Source organism: Arachis hypogaea, chromosome 8 (assembly GCF_003086295.3).
Source record: "Arachis hypogaea cultivar Tifrunner chromosome 8, arahy.Tifrunner.gnm2.J5K5, whole genome shotgun sequence".
NCBI lineage: Eukaryota > Viridiplantae > Streptophyta > Magnoliopsida > Fabales > Fabaceae > Arachis > Arachis hypogaea.
Window position 1 is genome coordinate 13,667,359 of NC_092043.1, and position 23,343 is coordinate 13,690,701.

The 23,343-nt window shown below is 34.0% G+C and overlaps 1 protein-coding gene and 1 long non-coding RNA gene across 2 annotated transcripts; one reads left to right on the forward strand and one right to left on the reverse strand.

Moving 5' to 3' along the window:
• Positions 1 to 7,844: 7,844 nt before the first annotated feature.
• LOC112708338 (uncharacterized) lies at positions 7,845 to 9,609 on the forward strand. Its single transcript, XR_003156308.3, has 3 exons — positions 7,845 to 8,491; positions 8,565 to 8,962; positions 9,040 to 9,609. It is a non-coding gene; the product is annotated as an uncharacterized lncRNA (long non-coding RNA).
• Positions 9,610 to 12,378: 2,769 nt separating this feature from the next.
• On the reverse strand, positions 12,379 to 16,926 carry LOC112706209 (protein DETOXIFICATION 27). The gene is made up of 8 exons (XM_025757386.3): positions 16,466 to 16,926; positions 15,841 to 16,382; positions 15,523 to 15,609; positions 15,389 to 15,445; positions 14,543 to 14,781; positions 14,264 to 14,382; positions 14,098 to 14,187; positions 12,379 to 12,637 (listed from the first exon to the last, which is right to left on the reverse strand). The coding sequence occupies exons 1-8, from the start codon at positions 16,727 to 16,729 to the stop codon at positions 12,554 to 12,556; spliced, it is 1,482 nt and encodes a 493-aa protein (XP_025613171.1). The 5' UTR covers positions 16,730 to 16,926; the 3' UTR covers positions 12,379 to 12,553.
• Positions 16,927 to 23,343: the final 6,417 nt, after the last annotated feature.

Genomic DNA, 23,343 nt, shown 5'->3' on the forward strand with positions numbered 1-23,343 from the left:
CTTGAAGTGTTGAAAGGCTTCTTCGCATGCGGGTGTCCACTCAAACGCCATCCCTTTCTTCATGAGGTTAAAAAATGGCAGGGCCTTTGTCGCCGAAGCTCCGAGAAACCGGGAAAGTGAGGTCAACCGTCCTGCCAACCTCTGGACGTCCTTGATACAGCCCGGGCTCTTCATCTGGAGTATTGCCTGGCACTTCTCCGGGTTAGCTTCTACCCCTCTCTGAGTTATCATAAATCCCAGGAACTTGCCGGCTTCCATGGCGAAGGCGCACTTGAGGGGGTTTAGCCTCATACCGTGTTGACGGAGGGATGCAAATACATTTGCCAGGTCGTTCAAGAGGTCGTCAGGTCGTGTTGTCTTTGCCAGGATGTCGTCCACGTAAACTTCAACTGTTTTCCCTATGAGGTCGTGGAATATCCTGTTCATCAGCCTTTGATATGTTGCCCCCGCATTTTTCAAGCCGAATGGCATTACCTTGTAGCAAAAAGTTCCTCCTGGCGTTATGAACGCCGTTTTGTCTTCGTCTGGACGGTGCATCGGTATCTGATTGTAACCGGAGTAGGCGTCCATGAAACTCAGGTACCGGTATCCCGCCGCGGCGTCGACGAGTGCATCTATGTTGGGGAGGGGGAAGCAATCTTTGGGGGCATGCTTTGTTAAGGTCAGAGTAGTCCACGCACATTCTCCACCTGCCATTGTGTTTTTTCACCAATACCACATTTGAGAGCCACGTCGAGTAGTCCACTTCCCGTATGAAGCCTGCTTCTAGGAGGCCGGCCGTTTGCTTGGCTACCTCCTCTGCTCTTTCCGCCGACATCTTTCTCCTCCGTTGAGCCACTGGGCGTGCTTCCGGCTTGACGGCTAGATGATGTGAGATGACTTTTGGATCTATGCCCGGCATGTCGGCTGGTGTCCAGGCGAACAAGTCCCTGTTGGCCCTTATCATTTCAATCAAAGGCTCCTTCAGCTCATGTGGGAGGTTCTTGTTAACGAATGTGAACTTTTCCCCTTCGTCACCGATTGTAAACTTCTCCAGGTCCCCTTCTGGTTCCGGCCTCGGCTTTTCCTCTACTCTGGCATCAAGGTCGGCTAGGAATACGCCGAATGCTTCCTTGGACTTCTTTCTAAGGGAAAGGCTGGCGTTGTCACAAGCGACCGCCGTCTCGAGGTCTCCTCTTATGGTCCCTACGGATCCATCATCGGTAACAAACTTCATAACTAGCAGCTTGGTGTTGATTATGGCTTCAGAATCATTGATTGTTTTTCTTCCCAAGATGATGTTGTAGGCTGTGGAGTCTCGGAGAATTACGAACTCGGCCATCGCCGATCTTCGGCCTTGCATCTGTCCCACCGAGATTGGTAGGGAAATGACTCCGTCCGGTTTGATGAAGTGGTCACCTAACCCGATAACCCCGTGCTGGTGAGTCGTCAGGTCGGCATCCTTTAGCCCTAGTGCGTCGAACACGTTGCGGAACATGATGTTTGAATCAGCTCCTGTGTCGACAAGGATCCGTTTGACGAGGCCGGTTCCCACTCTGGCCGTTATGACCATGGGAGGGTTTTCCGGGGCGTCGCTGAACCATTGGTCTTCTGGGCCGAAGGAAATGGACGGAGGTCTCTTGGTACTTTGCACCGGTGGGGATGAGATCGCCAGAACCTTGGCGTCTTTCTTGTGAGCCGACCGGGATTTTGGTGCAGCGTTTTTTGCCGTTACCACGTTTATCACAGTGAGGCCATGGTCTCTGTCTTCGGGCTCCTGTCGCCGCTTGGCCGAGCGTGTCTTGCCTTCCTCGTCTTGATCACGATAACGCCTTCTCGGCTCCCTGATGAGATGGGAGAACGCTGCTAGCTTTCCTTCCCTTATCGCCTGTTCTAGTGCATCCTTCAGGTCGAAACAGTCCTGTGTTTGATGGCCATACCCCTTATGGTAATCACAATAAAGGTTCTTGTTTCCACCCGTACGGTCCTTAAGTGGTCGGGGCTTCGGAAGAATTCCCTTCTCAGCTATTTGTTGATAGACTTCCACGATGGGGAGGGTGAGTGGAGTGTAGTTAGTAAATTTCCCGACTCGAGGGAACGGCCTAGGTGCTTTGTTTGATGTCTCCTCCCTAGCCTTTTCCTTTGCTCTCTCACCGTCGCCACCGGACTGCCGAGCCTGGCCGTAACCGAACTGCCGCTTATTGGCAGCCACGACTCGGCTGACTTCCTCGTCGTTTATGTACTCCTTAGCCACCGTCTGGATTTCATGCATTGTCCACACCGGCTTCGTGGTAAGGTGTTTTCGGAAGTTCTCGTTGAGGAGGCCGTTCGTCAGGCAGAGACTGGCCACCGAGTCGGTTAAGCCGTCGATTTCCAAGCATTCGTCGTTGAACCGATCTAAGTACCTCCTGGTCGGCTCTCCCTGTCTCTGGGTTACCCCGAGAAGGTTGATAGGATGCTTGGCCTTTGCTATTTGCGTTGTAAATTGAGCCAGGAACGCGCGGCTGATGTCTGAGAAATTGTAGATGGAACCTTGAGGGAGGCCATTAAACCATCTGATCGCTGGTCCTGCTAGGGTTACCGGGAAGGCGCGGCATCTTACTTCGTCGCCTACTCCCTCTAGATTCATCCTGGCTTCGAAGGCCGTGAGATGTTCTAGAGGGTCTTGAGTTCCGTCATACCTCATGTCCGTTGGTTTGTCGAAGTGTTTCGGCAACCGGACCTCGAGGATAGATCGGTGGAACGGGGTGACACCCATTATAACGGGTTGCCGTGTTCTCTCGGATCTCCCTTCCCGGTCCTCGTTACCTCTTGCTGTTCGGCGGGTTGGTCTGCCTCGGGAGTAGATGATCCTGTCGTTTCGCCTTCTTATTATGGGTGACTCCTCCCGCGTGCTCTCCGCTTCCGTCCGGGAAGCGGATGTACGCCGCTGGCGGCTTCGGTGAGAGTCTTCCTCCTCGCTCCCGGGAGATGGGGTAAAGCTGGGATCGGTAGACCGTCCATCCCGCTCCCTGTCGGCTAGCTGTCGCTCTAAGTTCTGGACTCTGTGGCGTAGCTCCTGCATTATTATGGCGCTATCGCCACCCGTTCCCCCAAAGGGTCGTGTCCTCGTGTGTTGTTGGGGGGACCTCCGCCGCCCCCTCAGTGAAGCGACGGAGGCCGCCCCCTCCGCTCCGGCTGCTCGAGCTTGGTCACCGGGACCCAGCACGACTTCCATTTAGGCAGGAATCCCCACAGACGGCGCCAATGTTCGCTGGTCCGGTTCCGAACAGATCGGGTGGATGGATGCAGGGGTGAGGACGCCTTGGCTTGGGTCGCACTGCTTACGGGTAGTCGAGTAGCCGAGCACTTGTCTTGGAGAAATGATGAGGGGGGGGTGCCACCTGCAAAGACACTCCGACGCTCAAGTTAGCAATGTGCAGGCGAGCAGAGTAAAGGGTTGAAAAGATGTGACGTACCTCGTGGGAAGAGCCAATTTTCCCTTTATATACATGTCAGTAGTGGGCCCCTCATGGGACAGGCCCATATTCTCAAGGACGCTGTCCTGCAGCCGTGTGTGAACCGTACAGGACGCGTGTCCGGGTCGGTTGGAGGGCGCGTGTCCGGGTCGGGTATTGCTTGGGTCGGGTCGACCCGTGCAGATTTTGGGCCGGGCCGTAACAGATTTCTAGAATCATTAAAAAGAAATATAATAGCATTAGAGGTACATTGTATAATAATTCTTTTCAAACTCATGATCTATATTATCTTTAGACCTATATATACACCTCAAATCTCAGCTTTGCAGGCAGACTCTACAACTAACATAAATGGTTGGTTTTCAATTTTTTTCTGCTATTCCAAATGTTTAGTTTTTGTTAGCGCCTGACCCAAACACTTTAGTTAGCAATAGCATAACCAATATTTCTAATCGGTATTTGGGCCTCCTTTACCAGGCTTACACACAAAAGATACTACATCTTTTTTCTTTCCCAATACGAGCTAATCTTTTTTAATCACAAATAAAAAATATCACCATTGATACATACAAGAGTGAAACATATATCACTTATTCAACTAATTTATGTCTTACAAATATATTTTAAGAATATAATAATAAAATTTTTTAAAAATTTTTGATATATTTAATATATTAAAATATAAAAAAATATTTTAATAATTTTAAAAAATACTTTTTTATTATAATGATTAAAATGTATTTTTAAAATACATGTTAGCAATATCTTTTATTTAAAATCTATATAGACTGTTTATGTCATTTAAGAATGGAAGCAATTACGTTAAGAATAACAAAAATATTTCATAAATACCAAAAATTAGTTACTAATTGGTTACTAATATTTTTGTAAGAAGATTTTTAGAAAATTACAAAATTTATTATTTTTGACTATCAATTAGCCATCAATGTTTAATAGTGTGAGCTAAAATCTAAAAATATATTATTGAATTACTAGACTAAAAAAATTAGATTGACCATTAAAAGTAATGGCCAAAAACAATAAATTCTATTGGTCTTTTAATATATTTTCACATATTATTTAATTTTTTTAAACATAACCACTAGAATAATATCAAATATTTCGTAGCAGAATAATTTAATTTTTCATAATAGAAAACATTTTTTTAATAACATGGTCAAAGATTTTTTTAAACACTAGATATATATTCTTATCTCGTAGTTGATAAGTGACTATTTTTTTCATAAAACATGATCGTATAAATAAACAATAATAATAGAAACTGTTCCTTCAAGGATACATAATTTGGGGTATAATTCGTCACTATTGTTTAATGACCTCTTTCTTTGTTTCAAAGATAACCGTAGTAGAGACTCTTTGGAACTCGAGTTTGGGCGTGAAATCTGCAAAAGGAATTCTGACACTTAAGTTAGTGAATATCTTTTAAGAGTTGAAAACAATAAGATTGAAGTATTGATTTTTTTCTCATGTGTCTAATGGCCTTGTTTGTGCTTGTATTTAAAGTTGTTTAATGTAACCGACTATTTGTTTTGTTTCCGAGATTCTATGCGGAATTTGGAGCGGTGCCCATATCTTCGGTCAAATATTGTTTAAATCGTTTGAAAACGTTCCGAAATATAACTGCTTTCTTCCAAGATATAAGAGGATCGTAGCCCTCAAGCGTAACTTACTAGATCATAGTTTTGCCTTTAGCAAGTTTGAGCTTGTAAACAAAGATGCTGTTATGATGTTATATCTCGAAATATTGATACTTTGGAGTGATGTTATTCCACGAGCCCTCAAGCTCAACTTATGATGTTTCATTTATCGAAGGAAGCTTGGGTTTTTCACTTTCAGAATGCAAAAAGTGTAATAAAATATATTTAATGATGCGTGAGATTTTTCCAAGAGAATTGTTCTTGCTGAGTTTGGCCGGTGTATAGCTCGTCCGTCGATGAATGTCTTCAAGCTTCTCGTCGGGATGAGTTATACGTCGGTAAGGAGAGAACAAGGGGGTGGGTACCTGCAAAAGACACTCCGACGCTCAAGTCAGTAAGTGTTTAAGAGGTATATAATAATTCTATGAATATAGAATGTATTCCTGAGATTAGATATAGAAGGTTCTTTTTATAGGCATAAAATTGATGAATAGAATTGATGTTATGACCGTTTGGTCATTAAGATAGAAATGATGGTCATTAAGTCGGTAATGAATGTGTCAGTTACAAACAAAAGAATGAATGATAGTTAACACCGAGTTATAACTCATAATGCATAATAAAGACTGAGTTATAAGGTGACGGATCACAGCCCCAAGCTTTGTCCGCCGATCATATGATCCAGGCTAAACTTAGAAAATAAAATGAGTTATAACTCGATTAAAAATGAGTGAATAATGATATGGTGAGCCCCCAAGCTTAGTCGGGTTATTATGTCGGCACTTATTCAAAAAATAATTGAGTGATAAGAGTCATTCAATCAAGATAGTTGTGTGGGGGATACTTTTCCGCTTAAGAACAATTTAAGCATTTGATTGTATATGAACTGAAAAGTTCAGAGATAGATATCCATTGACGGAATCGATTGTATGATCCGAGGATATAATGGTTAATTGTCTTGGGAATTTTTCCGACCCACAACAACTTATTGATAAATTTCTCTCTCAAAGCAATTAGTTATTGAATATTTACAATTTACAGTGAAGGTCTGACATTAATAACATAAATTGAGAAAATGAATAGGTATAAAGTCGTAACATATATTGAGTAATATATATATTGTAAAAGTAAAATAGTTCAAAATAAAAAAAATATACCTTAAAGTTGATAATTATAGAGAAGAAGACGACATATATGAATGTCATACATGCCAAATGTGAATATCTGAATTTTGTTTTGTAGGACATGCTTTAATTTGATAATAAAGCAGTAAGATAACAGTTATTGATGAATTATACATTTAGTATAATATTTCTAGCAGTTACAGTATGACGAGGGATATTCCTCGTGTAATAATAGTAAATTGCCTGTTTAATTTTCTACATTAAACAAATAGTAACATAAAATTTAATAGTATAAAATGAATAGTGTAACAGTTATATACAATTAATATATAATTAATTTTTGATGGAATCCAATTTTAATATTTAAACTCATAATTACTGTCATTTAATTGTATAAATGAAATCATTAAGCAGTAAGAATATAATACATAAGAAATAAAAATGTAATTGACATGGTTGTTATATGTCATTATTGTATAGAACATATATTGAGTTTTGAATATAACTAATAAATCAGTAAGTATTAGTTACTCAAAATATAAATGTAAAAGTATGTTGAATAAAATATATAATTTTACTTGTGTAAATAGAGAACTTTGAAAAAAATAAGCAAATTTGATAAGTGAATTTGTGCTCGGATTGATTGAAAACCGAGTTTTTTTCGGATTGATTGAAAGCTGAGTTTATTCTCGGATTGGTTCATTAATCGATTATGAGATGTGGAATATTATGATACGTAAAAATGAAGCAATTTGAATGTATAAAGTATATACTTTATAAAAAGTTACGATAGATTAAAATTTGATAAGAGGTATTAAAAATCTTAAACAAGATTGTTGAGATTGGTTCAAAAATTTGAATGTAAATCAAGTTTTATGAACCTAAGGGGAGTGGGAATGATCTCGTCGGGATGAGTTATACGTCGGCAAGGAGAGAACAAGGGGGTGGGTACCTGCAAAAGACACTCCGACGCTCAAGTCAGTAAGTTTTTAAGAGGTATATAATAATTCTATGAATATAGAATGTAAGACATGAAATGAAAGTTATCATGTGTTATGTTGTGTTTATAATAATTCTATGAATATAGAATGTATTCCTGAGATTAGATATAGAAGGTTCTTTTTATAGGCATAAAATTGATGAATAGAATTGATGTTATGACCGTTTGGTCATTAAGATAGAAATGATGGTCATTAAGTCGGTAATGAATGTGTCAGTTACAAACAAAAGAATGAATGATAGTTAACACCGAGTTATAACTCATAATGCATAATAAAGACTGAGTTATAAGGTGACGGATCAAGAATCATTACCACTTCTTCAAGTGGGAAATGAACAGTTTGGCGATCAAACGGTTATTATCAAAACATGTGAAAATGATTTAAAAACCAACTTTTGTCTTTTTATTACTTGTGCAACCAGACGTTGGAAAAGGAACACTTTTTATCTACTGTTTTTACTTCGAGGAAGAAAAAGATATTAGCTCAAAAGGTTAGTGTTTTGTTCTTTTCTGTGTTCTTATGGCTAGGGATAAAATTGTGAAGGTAAAAAATGACATTTACCATTGGGTGCATGTTGATGTGAAGTCTTGTGCGTCAGTCTTTAATAGTGCGGAGTCTCTTGCCACGCTTAGGGCTGGGAGCTGGGTCAAAGATGGTGCAGCCATTGGTGTTGAATTTCTTCCCTTTAGTGGGGAAGAAAGGGTTTGTGAAATGAGGGGGATTGGGCTCATTTTTATTTATACACTCCTTGTTTCACAGAGTTAAACTTGAAATTTTCTTTTTTCCTGCTTTCCGTGTTAACCCAACTGAACTGTGCCCCTTCACAATTACATCCGAATTCGTGGCTTTTCTTCGAGCCTATGAATGTTTGATGAAATTTCTTGAGTTTCCACCATCGTTAAACATTTTTTTTTCACTGTTTCAATCTAAAGATGTGCGAAAAGATACGTGGGTTAACCTTAGCAGTTTTCTTGGTTGCTCTGTATCTTCGTTATATAAGTCTTCGTTTAGAGATTTTAAGGGAATGTTTGTAAAAGTCTGCTCTTCTGAAACCAAGTATCCCTTCTTTTTTTATGACCAGTTGGTCAAAAAATTTCCACCTTATTAGTGCCCTAAACCTATGCAAATTCCTGAAGTGATGGAAATGAGTCATGAAGAAAACTGATTTTTCAATTTTTTAATTGAGTGCTTTTCGTCCTGGGAGTGTTTGTTTGTTATTTTTTATTTGTTAAAAGTGGAATCATATAAGAAAGACCTAGGCGAGTATATAGGTAAGGGAAATGTGTGTAGAATTTTGTTTTCCTTTTGACGTTATCTTAATGCTCGTATGCTTGTTTTTGCTAGGTGGGAAGGTTCTGACGTTGACTTCGTCATGTTTGATGTCATTTCTTCAGAAGAAGAAAGGTGACAAGGATGACGTTTCTATGGGCGCTGAAAAAGACATCGATGTTGATGTCGCCCAGTCAAGTGCTCGTCCTACTCATCAAGTAAAGAGGAAAATGTTTGATTCCAAAAAGTCGTTGGAGGTTCTCTCGGAGGAAGAGATAGATGTGGGAACTGGAGGTAGAACTGCCTTTGAAAAGCAGAAGAGGCTCCATGGCTATGCTGATGGAGCCGGTGTTTAGTCTTTATAGAGTGAGCAATTTCCAATTGTGGAGCTAGCTGATAAGGTCGTCCAGCATCCTGGTGACGTTAGGCTGTTAAAGAAGGTTGGAAAAGAGGCTATTGTGAAGTATATGCATGTACGTATTAGAGTATTGACTTGTATACTTGTGCTTGTTCTTCCTTTTATTTAGTTTGATTATTTGTATGCTTGCAGATAGTTGCCTCGAGGTTATTATGTATAGGTCGGACAATGGAGCTAGTAGGGTCCGAGGAAAGAGGTGTTGTGGAGAGGGTAGCGAATTTGGAAAAGTTTTTGAAGGAAAGGGATGATGTGATTGTGGATGTGACTACTAAGATGAAAAACAAACAAGAAGAGGAAACAAAGCTACAAGATCAGATTTGGGTATTGCAGATCCAAATGAAGGATTCTGATAATGAGAAGGAAAAAGGACTTTCCAAATTCATGAGTTGGAGAATGAAGTGTTAGAAATGTTCACTGCATGTTTTGATTGGGCAGTGAGTTGAGTGTTGACTTTTTCACCGGAGTTTGATGTTGGTAACCTTGATGTGACAAAAATTGTTTTAAATTACAAGCTTGTTGACAATCAAGCAGGTGAAATTGAGGACGAGAACATGGCTACTAGTAAAAGAAACTTTTGTATGTGACTATATTAACTTGGTTCTTTGTCTTGGAAACTTTGTTTTGAATCTTGTGTTTTGATTATGCCGACCTTTAATGTCAGCTTTATTTTGAACTTGTTAAGTTTTTGGCCGACCTTCGAAATCGGTTTTATTTTGTATAAATGGTGGTTTGGATAGTTTGAATGATTTGCTCTTTGTTAACGATAATAACGACTTTATAGTTTTCAACTATTGTATGTTGGTTTGTATGAATAAGATAGTTTTTAGCATTTGATTGAAAAACCTTCTATTGTGGAAGGTGTAGGGTGATCGGCCTCGTTAAAACTTATATGAGTAAAATTCAATGCAGAAAAAAATCTCGTGATCAGGAAAAAAGTACCTCTCTGCCCTGTCTTTTACAAGGTATTAGCTCTAGTACAAATGTAGTGATGATATGCTCCAAGTGTTAGGTAACTCGGCTCCAGCTAATGTTTGTAGAGAATGTGCTCATTTTCTATGCACTTTTGTTACCCTAAAAGGGGCTTCCCAAGTTGCTGCGAGCTTCCCAAGTCCTGGGATTTCTGAAAATCTTTAATTTTTCTAAGTATCAAATCTCTTTGTTGCAATACTCTTGGACGCACTTTCTTGTTGTACTTTTGTTGTATTGTGATTTGCATATATTGTTGTCTAAATCTGGCCAGCTCACGTTCTTCATCTAATGTGTCGAGCTCGGCTAACCATATCTCTTTGTTAGTCGCGTCGTCTAATAGGTCGGTTCGGGGTGAGCCTTGGGGGATTTCTACTAGTATCAAGGGCAGCCTACACTAGTTGGAATGGTGTGGTATTGTAACTCCATAAAATTTCAAGAACAACTTTGGCCTATCGTCCTTTAGCCTCTGTTAATTTCTTCCTTAAATCCTACAAAATGATTTTGTTAGCTGTCTCTGCAAGTCCGTTGCTTTGTGGATGCTCTACAAAGAAAAAATGGTGTTTAATGTTAAGATTTGCTAGAAAAGGCGCAATTTTCTTATCAGTAAATTGCTGACCATTGTCGGTAATGATTCTTTTGGGTAACCCATATTTACAGATTAAAATCTTTCAGATAAAATAGCGTACCTTGTCCGAAGTTGTTTTGGCAGGTGGCTGCGCTTCAACACACTTTGTAAAGTAATCTATAACTATTAGTAAGAATTTTACCTGGCCAGGTTGATATCGGAAAAGGTTTGAGGATATCAAGCCCCCGTTTATGAAAAGGCCAGCCGATATCGGTGGTATACAGTAGTTTGGCTGGGTTATGAATGATCGGCGTGCATTGATTTTAGCTATCATAGCGCTGGACATTCTCCATGCAATCTTTTATTAGTGAATGCCAGAGATTGATAGCTCTGCTTTTGTTTTTCTGAGACATTTGAGTAATGGTTAGGAGAATCCTCTCTTGTAAAGGTCGTCCCTGATGATGGTGAAATAGTTTGCTCTTCTTTTAAAGATTTTCGACTTTTTTTCTATAGGTATTTTTCTATTTTCAGATATTCTATGTATGGGTATCTCTAATCTGTTCCCTATGACAAACTCGTAACATCTTTACCATATATGCTTGGTTCCCCAAGTGCTAGTTGTGATAAAACTGGTGGGGTGTTCTATGTTTTAGATGTAGCCAATTAAGACAAGATATCAGTTAAATTATTTTGTGCTCGAGGTATATGTACTATTTCAAAATGTTGAAAAATTGTTGTAAATTCTTTACTATGTTTAAATATTGCTCTAAGAGATTATCTCGTACCTAAAAATTGCCACTTACCTATTGGCCGATTAGCAGAGAATCACAGTGTACTCTAATGTGTTGGACATTTGCTTCCCTGGCAAGTCGCAAACCAGCAAGCAGGACCTTATACTCAGATTGATTGTTGTTTGTTTGGAACAAGAACTTGATTGATTGTTCAATAAAGACACCACTTACACCCTTGAGAACAACTCCTGCTTCACAACCTTCGTTGTTAGAGGTCCCGTCTACGTATAAGTCCCATATTCGTCGAGAGTACACAATCTGTAGTATAACTCGTTGCTACTATTTAATAACCTCTTTCTTTGTCTCACAAATAACCGTAGTATAAACACTTTGGAATTTGAATCTGAGAGTGGAACTTGCCAAAAAAATTCTGGCGCTGAAGTCAATAAATATCTTTTAAGAGTTGAAAACACTAGGCCTGTAAGTATTGATCTTTTTCTCATGTGTCTAATAACTTTGTTTATAGTTGTATTCAATATTGTTTAATGTAACCAACTATTTGTTTTATTTTCGAGATTCTATACGAATTCTGGAGAGGTGGCTCATATCTTGGATCAAATATTATTTAAATCGTTTGAAAATATTTTGAGATACAACTGTTTTCTTCCGAGATATAAAAACAAAAATACTTGACGAACATTCTTTTTCGGCTCCTTATTGTAATTAAAGGATTTTAATAAATAAAAAATTTTCTGATTATCTTTAATACGGTTACTATAAAGAAGGCAAAAAATCATACGAAAACCACTAACAACATCAATTGGCTAACACAATAAAGAAGGGATCAAAATAAAACTTTGTTATCCCATAAACTACTTAAATTCTAGAATAAATATAGAAAAAATGCTAAATGACTAACAAAATTTATTATTTTTAATAATATTTAAAAATATAAACTAAAAATATATTATTAAATTATTAGACAAAAAATATTGGACTGATATCTAAAATTACGGGCCAAAAATAATAAATTTTTTTGGCCTTGAGCTTTACTCTAAATATAAAATAATATAGCTTGAATCAAACACACTCCCTAATCATCTATATGTATGGTGCATATTGTTGACTTGTGTAGGCATCACTAAAGTGAATAACATGGACAACCAAAAAAGAAAAAGAGAATAACATGGGCACACAGTGCAAGGCTTATTCTTAATCAGAACTTTTGTATATGAAGTAACTTCAAAAGCCGCATTCAAAGAATGTTACATACACACATAACAATGGCAAATTCTAGTAACTGGTCGGACATTGGAGAAGCAAACAAATCAAAACTCGAGTTAGCTAATATATAATCTTTCTGATCATATTTAATCTAATATTAATGGGGATCAGAGGTGCCCTCTATTTGGTCGTCCGATTTAGAATTTGACCACTTCTTTACCCGGGAACTAGCTTCTTCAGCCTGCCAAAATGCAATCAATAATAATAAGCCAGAGAAGGGGGAAAATTTAAGAAAAATTATTAGCATATGCATGCATGTTATTGGCTAACACAGTTAGCTAGGCTTTGATAGTTATTATTAGTTTTATAAAATGAAGTAATGGTCAAATTTATTCTTGAAAGACTACTCATTTTTTAAATTAATTTTTAAAAAATTTATTTTAATTAAATTTATCTTTTAGAGATTTTAAATTAATCGAGTTAGTCTTCCTGTTATTTTCTTTGTTGATGATACCAAAATTTGTTAATGTAATATGTTCAGTAATACTACCTCATTCACATAGGAGTTTTAATTAACTATTAACATGATAAGTTTATGAAATTAAATCAAATAAAAATCTAATTGAGGGGAGAACTTGTGGCATTGGAAACTCAATTTAGAATTGATTTAATCTAATTTCATAAACTTATTAAGTTAGTTGCTAATTAAAATTTATAAGTGTATATTATAGTATCACTTAATATGTCATATCAATAAATTTTAATACCATTAATAACGAAAATAACAAAAAAATTAAAATAACTAACTTAAAATTTTTAAAAAATAAATTTAATTAAAGAAAAATCTTTCAGTATCTAATTTAAAAAATAAATAATCTTTCAACAACTAATTTAACCATTTATTCTTCATAAAATACTAACTATGAGTTTGTTCTCAATTAGAATGTTAGCTAGCAAAATCTGTCAAAATATGTTAAACCCTTAAACAGTTAAACGACATCTAATTACCCTAGTTGAGAACAAAGTGACAACAAATATTCTTAAATATGTAATTATTCACCTAAACATGTCTTATATATAATAATTGAGGTGTAGATAAGTATTACATCAAATAGTATTAAATTATTTAACTATTTTTAACTATTATTTTTAAATTAAAATATTTTTTATATAAGTAAATATTGACTAATAAATTAGAGACTCATATATATATACAAAAATGTTATTTATACACTAAAATTAATTATCAATGTATTTGTGTATAAATATATATGTAGTTTAATTTATTTTCAATATATATTTATATTCTGACATGTATTTTATATTGATAATTGATTTTAATAGCTGGTTTTAATATATGCGTAGCATAACTCATATAGTCATATATATTTATATATATATGTGTAAAACTAATAATTAAAATCGATTAAATAATTTAATATAATTTAATTAAATTATTATTTATTTATTTTAATTTTTAACTTCATATAAAAATAATTGTTGGCAAATTTTGGGCGACTTATATTAACTAACAACGATATATACTATCAGCTAAGGCAAGACATACACGTAGGCAAAAGTTGAAATGTGTGATATATATGAGTTTGTTCGTTTCTTGGTGCGAAATGTGGAAAATTAAAGGAAAAGAATTATAAAGAATGAGAGAGCTAGCTAGCAAGTTTAATTTATTTAGAACTCTACCTCCTTTTCCCAATCACATCGTGACGTTACAACGATGAGTATGAGCGTCTGGATTCCAGTGCCTCCAAATATCATCCCTCCCCATATACCCTGTCACGGTTGATTTGAGACGTTAGTTAAAATAATGGTTGACTCAATTGAGAACTATATTGAGTTTGATACATACTCCGACGCCAGTTTTGAAGATCCATCCCATGATTATTCCAAGAGGGAGTCCAATAACGTAATAGCACCCTATATTTATGTATGCTACATATGCTTGCCATCCCGAACCAACAGCCACTCCTGTATCATATATATATATATATATATATATATATATATATATATATATATATATATATATATATATATATATATATATATATATTCTAATATTTATACTTACGTACACCATATATTATATCATTTTGATAATTAGTTAGGATGGAAGAGAAAAGTTGACCTGACAAAATGGGTTGAACACTGTTGAGGAGGATGGTGATGGCTAAGAGGAAAGCCATGTGGTCAACGGCATCAAGGACTTGGGGACTGGAGGTGAATAAGTAAGCCAATTGGTCGTGAAAAATCATTATTATCACGCAGAACACAACCCCAATCACAATTGATTGTGCCACTGCCACTTGTGTTGCAAATTTTGCTCCTTTCCCATTTCCTGCGCCTAGCTCATTTGCTACCCTTACTCTGTAAAACATCATTAATATAATTCACTCGCCTATAACACTTAAAATCCTATCACATCCATATAATTAATATTCGACATCTGGTGGGCCGCTGAGACAAGGCCACAAGGGGATAGGATACCATGATAGTGACATTTTCTAACATTATACATATAAATATGTTTGAATTTTAGTTGTATCATCACACTTTTGATACGTAGAATTTATAAAGATAAAGATGATGCGTATGTGTTGAAAAAAAAAAAAGAAATCAAAAGAAAGACAATCGACTACATCTGAATTTTTACCCAGATAATATTCACTGCGTGATTGGCAATGATAAAAAAATTGGTCAAAAAAGTAAAAATAATACAAATATAATATATAATTAATTTTTTATTTATGTATAATAATTTAAAAAGGAAAAGTATAGAACAATAGAGAGTTCAAAATAAATGTTCATATTATTATTGTTGGAAAATACATATAACGAAGTTATGGAAAGGGGACATGCACAAAACGTGAAATGGCATCTGTATCTATGCACATTCATATCTACGTACGCATAAAATTTAAAGAATTAAACACAACCACGGAACTCAAGAAAGAAGAAGGATCCAGAAGTGTACCCAACACCAGCGAAGAAGGCCAGGGGAATCATCATTTCCCAACCATTGATAGTCATACTGTAAATTAAAATTTCAAATTAATTCAAACATTAAACCTCCACTAAATATAAATTACATTGAAGAAATTAACTTACCATACCGACAAGGCATCAACAGCAACCGTCACATTCTCTAACTGCCCAGTCATTAGCACCAATATTCTGTAATACCAGTTTTCTAAGCTGCATCGTATCCATGCAAATTACTCACTTCTTTTTTAAATTAAGTATTGGTTAAATTTTAATAAAATACTGATAATAATTTTTTTTTAAAAAAATATTATTTATATATCAAAATCAGTCACTAAAATCAGCTACTAATGTATTTGTATTTCAACATATATTTTATACTGATAACTGATTTTGGTAACTGATTTTAGTGTACACCTAGCATAACCCATAATTAGAGCATACCATAACATGACACCAGAAGCAGCAGAGAGTTTGAGAAAGTCCCATAGACCAGAAAACGCTTCCATGGAAAAACCGGTCCAAGTCAATGGGCAACCGCCGCAAGCAGTATAAGCAAACATCCCAATCACAAGAACCCACCAGGACAAATTGAGAGCAATGGCGGCACCAACAACTCCAAAGTCCCACACATAGATGAACAGCCAGCTGGTGACCACGTTGACCACGAGGCCCAGCAACGAAACCCACGCAATCACCGCCGTCTTGAGCTGGCACTGAAGAAACCTCTGCAGCGGGAACTGGAATACAAAGCTGAAGTGAAGAGGGATGAGCCACACAGCCACCATACCACTCCATTCCGCCACGTCATCAGGCTGCCCTAGAAGCTTCAAGATGGGAGTGGCAAATACGTAAAATGGCAAGAGCAAGAAGCAGCACAGAAACAAAACCACCCATGACCTCTGCATGTATATCCCCAGCATGCCGTACTTTTTTGCCCCAAACGCTTGCCCGCACAGTGTCTCCAACGCGCTCGCCATTCCCAACTGTTTTGTCCACGTCACCATTCTCCAAATTAAAACTAGAAATGATTAAATTAAATTATTATCAATAATTTTATATTACTTACGAGGAGGCCAAAATTGAAGCCAACAATGACGGTGTTGGCGATGGAGATGGAGGCGAGTTCGAGTTCGCCGAGGTGTCCAGCGAAGGCTTGGGTGACGACGTTCATGGTGAAGGTGGCAACGCGGCTGAAGATGGAGGGGCCCACGATGTGCCATAGCTTCTTGGTCTCGATCCAGAGCTGATGTTGTATCTTTTGGTCGTTATGTTGAAGGAGGAGGGTTTCGGTAAGGTTGCCATGTTCTTCGTGTTCGCCGTGTTTCTTCATCGATGGCAATACCTTATCAATTTGACTATTTTTTTTTTTTTTAAAGAGAAAACATGATGGTGCTCAATTCCAAATTGGATTCTAGTTTCATACTTCCATATTGGCAAAGAAAAAATGGGCAAATCATATCCGCCACAAAATCACTGTCTTTTTTCTTTCTTTATTTTTAATTTCCCTTTCAGAAAAGCAATAATATTAATAAATAGTTAAATACTACATCCTTAAAGAGAAAATTTGAGGAGAGAGGAATTTGTGAAAATAATTCAGTTATTAAAAACTAAAAAGCACCTTGTATGTACTATTTTTTATGTATCTTTTATTTTTATTATTAAAAGTGATTCATAAAAATAAAATAAGATAAAAAACAATTGGTATAGAAAAATAAATACAAAAATTAGTCTAAATATTATTTCTTAATAAATAAGGAGAAAAAAGAAAGAGAAATGTACCATAGAAGATAGATAAATTCTCAAAATTATCCCGAATTTTTGAATATGTTGATAAAAATAACTATAACATTTGTTAACAATAAAAATAATCTCAAAATATTTTAAAATATGATAAAAATATCTAATATTAAATATATATTTTTTTTAAAAAATTTATAAATTAAAGTTTGATACAAATTTTTTATAAATATAATTAGAATATAAGATATTTTTAAACTTAGAATTTGATGATTTTAAAAAATAATAATAAAATTTTAGAAATTATTTTTTATATGTTTTTTATTTTTAAATAATTATCTAAATATTTTTATAAAATTTTAGATTAAATTCATAAATTATTTATAGAATACAAAAATCGATAGTTACTTATAAAAAATATTATTTTTTTATTATTTTTGTCATGTTTTATAATATTTTAAAACTATTTTTATAATTATTAAAAATGAAGGCTATTTTTTTCGGCTTATAAAATTTGAGGATGATTTTGATCCTTTTAAAATTTGTTCAAATTAAATGACACCACTTGTATAAAGGCCAGGTGACCCACTTTCAGATATGTCATTTTTCATTAATCAGCTTCTCATGGTGTGTTTCTTTTCTATTTGTGAGGTTTGTTATTGGGTTAGAAAAGTATAGATAGAGAATAGTTTTTATCATTAATGTAAATAATAAGTTTAATAAAATAAAAATATATTATATTTTTAAATTGTTTATTTATATTTTAATATTAAAATAATTATTTATATATTTAATAAATTAAACATCTATTATTTATGTTGTTTAAAAAAATAATTAATTACCTATCGGTTGAAAATTAGTTCAACCTTCTTTTCTTTGTAACGAATCCTCTAAGGTGTACAACTGTACATACATAAATACAATTTGGTCAAATAACGAACCTATTTCATGTGGACGGAAAAGAGCAAAAGATTAATACTTTAACGAGTTAATTATTAATTAAATATTTAAAAAATTCAAATGTTCACAAAAAAATTTTAAAAAATATTATTGATAAAAAGATATTTAAATAATTCAAAAATATAATAAAATAATTTGTTAATTATTTTTTATAAGTAACAAAAAAATTTATATTTAACAAATAGTTTATTTATTTGATTCAAAATTTTATGATAATATTTGAATAAATATTTAAAAATATATAAAAAAATTCTAAACAAAATTTGACCCTTAAATTTTTTTTATTTTTTTAAAAAAAATTGATCATTCATAATAAATTTTTTTTAAAAAATTCAATTAACATAAAATTATTAAATTTTTTAAATACAAAGATATTTTTTTAATAATATTTACAAAAATTTATATCAAAATCTAATTTTTAAAATTTTTTTAAAAATATTTATTTAATATTTAGTTCTTTTGTTGAGTTTTTAAAATTTTTTAAGAATTCATTTATTCTTAAAATTTTTTAAAATTATTTTTATGATCAATATAATTTTTCGGATATTATTTTGATAGTTAGTTTACTTTAAATGTGTTGAAAGTTCGAAAATAACATCCAAAAGAAAACGAATAGAATACATGCTGCAGTAAGCCAATCACTTAACATATGCACTACACATTAAAATTTAAACCAATAGCATTTTGGAGACTTGATTGTAACTTGGTTACCAGAACACTCACTTGAACATTTCTGATATTGAAACGTCCAATAATCATTAATCTCAAATTCATTTAAATTAAGGTGTAATTGTCTGTATGTAAAGATAATAATTAATAAATATTAAGGTAATTGTATTCATGTAAATTTAATAGTTAATGCATATCAACAATTAGACTTGAATTTTCACTTCAAATTAAACGAGTATTACACGGCCAATAACAGTTGACAAAATAAAAAAAGGATCGAAGTGAAGGATATTTATAAATTTAATTAATTAATATTAATAAACGGTTACTAATCGTTTACTATCATTTAGTTGAAGGAACACAATTTTTTAAAAATTATGTATGTTTAAAATATTGTGTCTATTGGCTAAAGAGATACAACTCTTTAAGAATTGTGTATGTTCAAAATATTGTATCTATTAGCAATAGAAAAGACACAACCATTTATACACGTAACTAATCATAATTGCTACGTGCAATATGTACATAAATAAGTCTTTGTCCACTATTTCAAATATACAATTACTGAGTGTACATTTTAATCAACTATTAAAAAAAAAAATTTACTCAAGAGAGTTGAGAATTTCTTATTATTGCTAATTAAGAAATTTTTAGGTTTCATTGTATCCTAGGAGAGTATTGTCATCAACCCTATAGCAACTAAGTGTGGAGACAAATATCTCTTTAAAGAAAGCGATCTAATCGTGCCTTGAAACCACTACACAAATATAAGATTTTGTCATCTTCTCATATTAATATACCCAACAATTTTAGAGAGATATTTCTTGACATGGCACAAGATCAAAACACTACGTTCAAGGTCATGAATCAAGAGTTTGTCAAATTAGATCGCTTTGATGGAACGAACTTCAACCGTTGGAAAGACAAGATGATGTTTCTTCTTTCAGTTCTCAATCTTGTATATGTGATTGACCCAAAGACTACACCAATTATCGATGCCGCTGAAAATTCCACTCCGGAGAGAAAGAAAAGATTGTTCAATTGAAGAAGAAACGTGATGAAGATACTTTTGTATGTCGAGGTCATATTCTCAATACTTTATCCGACTGACTCTATGATCTCTACATGTCAATTCAATCACCATTAGAGATTTGAAAATCTTTGGAAGAAAAGTACAATACCGAACGACAAGGAACATATAAGTTTATTATGATGAAATATTTTGAATTTATTATGAATGATACTATGCCTGTTATGGATCAAATTCATGAATTACAAATCCTTGTGAGTAGATTTCGTGATCTACAAGTGGTGATCCCTGAATCATTACAAGTTGGAGCAATTATTTTGAAATTGTCTTTATCTTGAAATGGTTATAGGAAGAAACTTTTACATCTTGGTGAGGACTTCACAATTGTGAAATTACTAAGGCATATACGTATAGAGGAGGAAATTCGAAAATGTGATGCTGTGTTGTGTATCTTTCTCAAAGTTATAAAGTGAATCGTATTAGTGAAAACAGCACCAATAAGAAGAAAAGAAAGTTCTCTAAAGATTCAAAGCAAGATAAGAAGAGACAAAGAGAGTGTTATCATTGTCACAAGAAAAGACACTATATCAAAGAATGTAGACTTCTAAAAAAAGAAGCACCAAAGACCAATTTAGTGGAAGAAAATGATCTAATTGCTATGGTTGTAGAAAAAGTACAAAACATGCATGTTGGCATGGTTACAAAAGTTAACGTAGTAACACAAGGAAAATCACTTGAATGGTGGTTAGATTCAGGAACTACTGTTCACGTTAGTAATGATCGCAACCAATTCAAAACATATGAAGAAGTGAACAATAGAGAGGTCTTAATGGGCAATGACAACTCAGTCAAAGTTTGTGCTCAAGGAACTGTGGAATTGAATTTTACATCCGGAAAGAAATTAAGTTTAATAAATGTACTTCATGTTCTAGATTTGAGAAAAAATTTAGTTTTTATTAGTCTCTTTTGTAAGAAAGGATTAAAAGTTATAATGAAATTTGATAAAGTGATCTTGCTTAAGAATGATATATTCGTAGGAAAAATATATTGTACTGAAGGCATGTTTAAACTTAGTATTAATAAAGTGAATGTTTCATTGTATGTTGTTGATTCTTATGATTTATGGCATAGTAGATTAGCACACTTAAATTACAAATCAATTGAATATATGCAAAAGAATAACTATATTGATCTTAGTAATAAGGATTTTAATAAGAAATGTGATATTTGCATATAATCCAAAATTACTAAGAAACCTTTTTCCTAAAATTGAAAAAAATACACATTTATTGGAGTTGATTCATAGTGATATTTGTGAACTAAATGGTAATATTACTACCGGAGAAAAAATATATTTTATAACTTTTATTGATGATTGTTCTAAATTTACTTATGTGTATTTGCTTAGAAATAAAGATGAAGCTTTTGAAATGTTTAAGAAATATAAAATAGAAGTAGAAAATATGCATAATAAGAAAATAAAAGTTCTTTGTAGTGATCGAGGTGGAGAATATTTTTCTAATGAATTTGATCACTTTTGTGAATTACATGGTATTGTGTATGAATCTTCCGCTCCATATACTCCGCAACAAAATGGTTTGGCGGAAAGGAAAAAACTGTACATTTGTGGATATGGTTAATTCAATGTTACTAAATGCGAAATTGCCTTACAATTTGTAGGGTGAAGCATTATTGACATCATAATTATTCATAATAGGATACCATCAAGACATAGAAATGTTTCTCCTTATGAAATTTGGAAAGGAAGAAAACCTAATTTGAATTATCTTAAAGTGTGGGGGTGTTTAGCCTTTTATCAAGTTTCTGATCAAAAGAGAACCAAATTGGGGCCAAGAGGTATAAAAGGCACTTTTATAGAATATGCTCAAAATTCTAAAGTATATAGAATATTAGACTTAGTGTCTAATGTAGTTGTTGAATCAAAAAATGTAGAATTTATTGAAAATAAATTTATCAATGATTCAACTTCTAATTCAGAATATCCCCAAAATGATACTAATATTTCACAAGAAATAAATAATCAAAATAATAAACGTCTAAGTGAAAAAGTGTTGACTGAATCAAAGAAGAGTTTAAGAGTGAGAAAAGAAAAGGACTTGGGTCCATATTTTATTTATTCTCAGGCTATCACTTTTTTTATAGAAGGAACTAGGGATTCTGTGACAAACAAGATTTTTATTGTGATGAATATAGAGGGTGATCATCAAACGTTCAAAGAGGCTATGGTTTCAAGAGATTCTTCTATTTAGAAAGAAGTAATAAATGATGAAATGGACTCAATATTATCTAACAATACTTGAGTCTTGGTTGATTTGCCTCCAAAATCAAAGCCTATAGGATGTAAGTAGGTATTTAGAAGAAAGTATAACATTAATGATTCATTACAAACCTTTATAGCAAGGTTAGTGGCCAAAAAATTTAGACAACAAGAAGGTCTAGACTATTTTGATACATACGCACCTGTGGCAAGAATGACTTTTATTAGGACTCTTATAGCATTAGCATCCATTCATAAGTTTCATATACATCAAATGGATGTTAAAACGGCTTTTCTAAATGGAGATCTTAATGAAGAAATTTATATGGAGCAACCGGAAGGCTATGTACTACCCGAAAATAAAAGAAAGTTTGCAAATTAATTAAGTCTTTGTATGGACTAAAACAAGTACCTAAACAATGGCATAAGCAGTTTGATTCAGTGGTGTTATCAAATGGTTTCTCACATAATAGTTCGGATAAATATATTTACTCAAAATTTACTAAAGATTATGGAGTAATCATTTGTTTTTATACTGATGATATGTTAATCATCGAAATAAATTTAGAAAGAATTCGTGTAACAAAAGAGTATCTAACTTCTAAATTCAGGATGAAGGATTTGAATGAAGTTGATACAATATTAGGCATAAAGGTGCATAAGAATGAAGTTGCTTTTACTTTAAATCAATCTCATTATATCAAAAAGGTATTGAAAAAGTTTGATCATCTCACAATTAAAGAATCCAATACATCATATGATCCTAATCTTAAATTAGAAGGAAACATGGGAAGACCTATAGCACAATTAGAATATGCTAGTGCCATAAGAAGTTTAATGTATGCAATGCATTGTCCAAGACCTGATATAGCATTTGTTATGTGCAAATTATCAAGGTTTACAGGAAAGCCTAACAATCAACATTGGAAAGCTATAACAAGAGTTCTTGGTTATCTCAAGAAAATCGTAAACTTGGGATTACGTTATAGTGAGTATTCCCCAGTTTTAGAAGGTTATTCTGACGCAAGTTGGATTACAAATCTTAGTGATAACAAATTCACTTCATGATGGATTTTCACCATAGGTGGTGGAGCAATAAGTTGGGCCTCAAAGAAACAAACTTGTATTACACATTCTATTATGGAGGTTGAGTTTGTAGCTTTATCAGCCGCAGGTAAAGAAGTGGAATGGTTAAGAAATTTGTTATATGATATAAAGCTGTGGCCACAACAGACGACAACCATTTCAATCTTCTGTGATAGTGAATCAA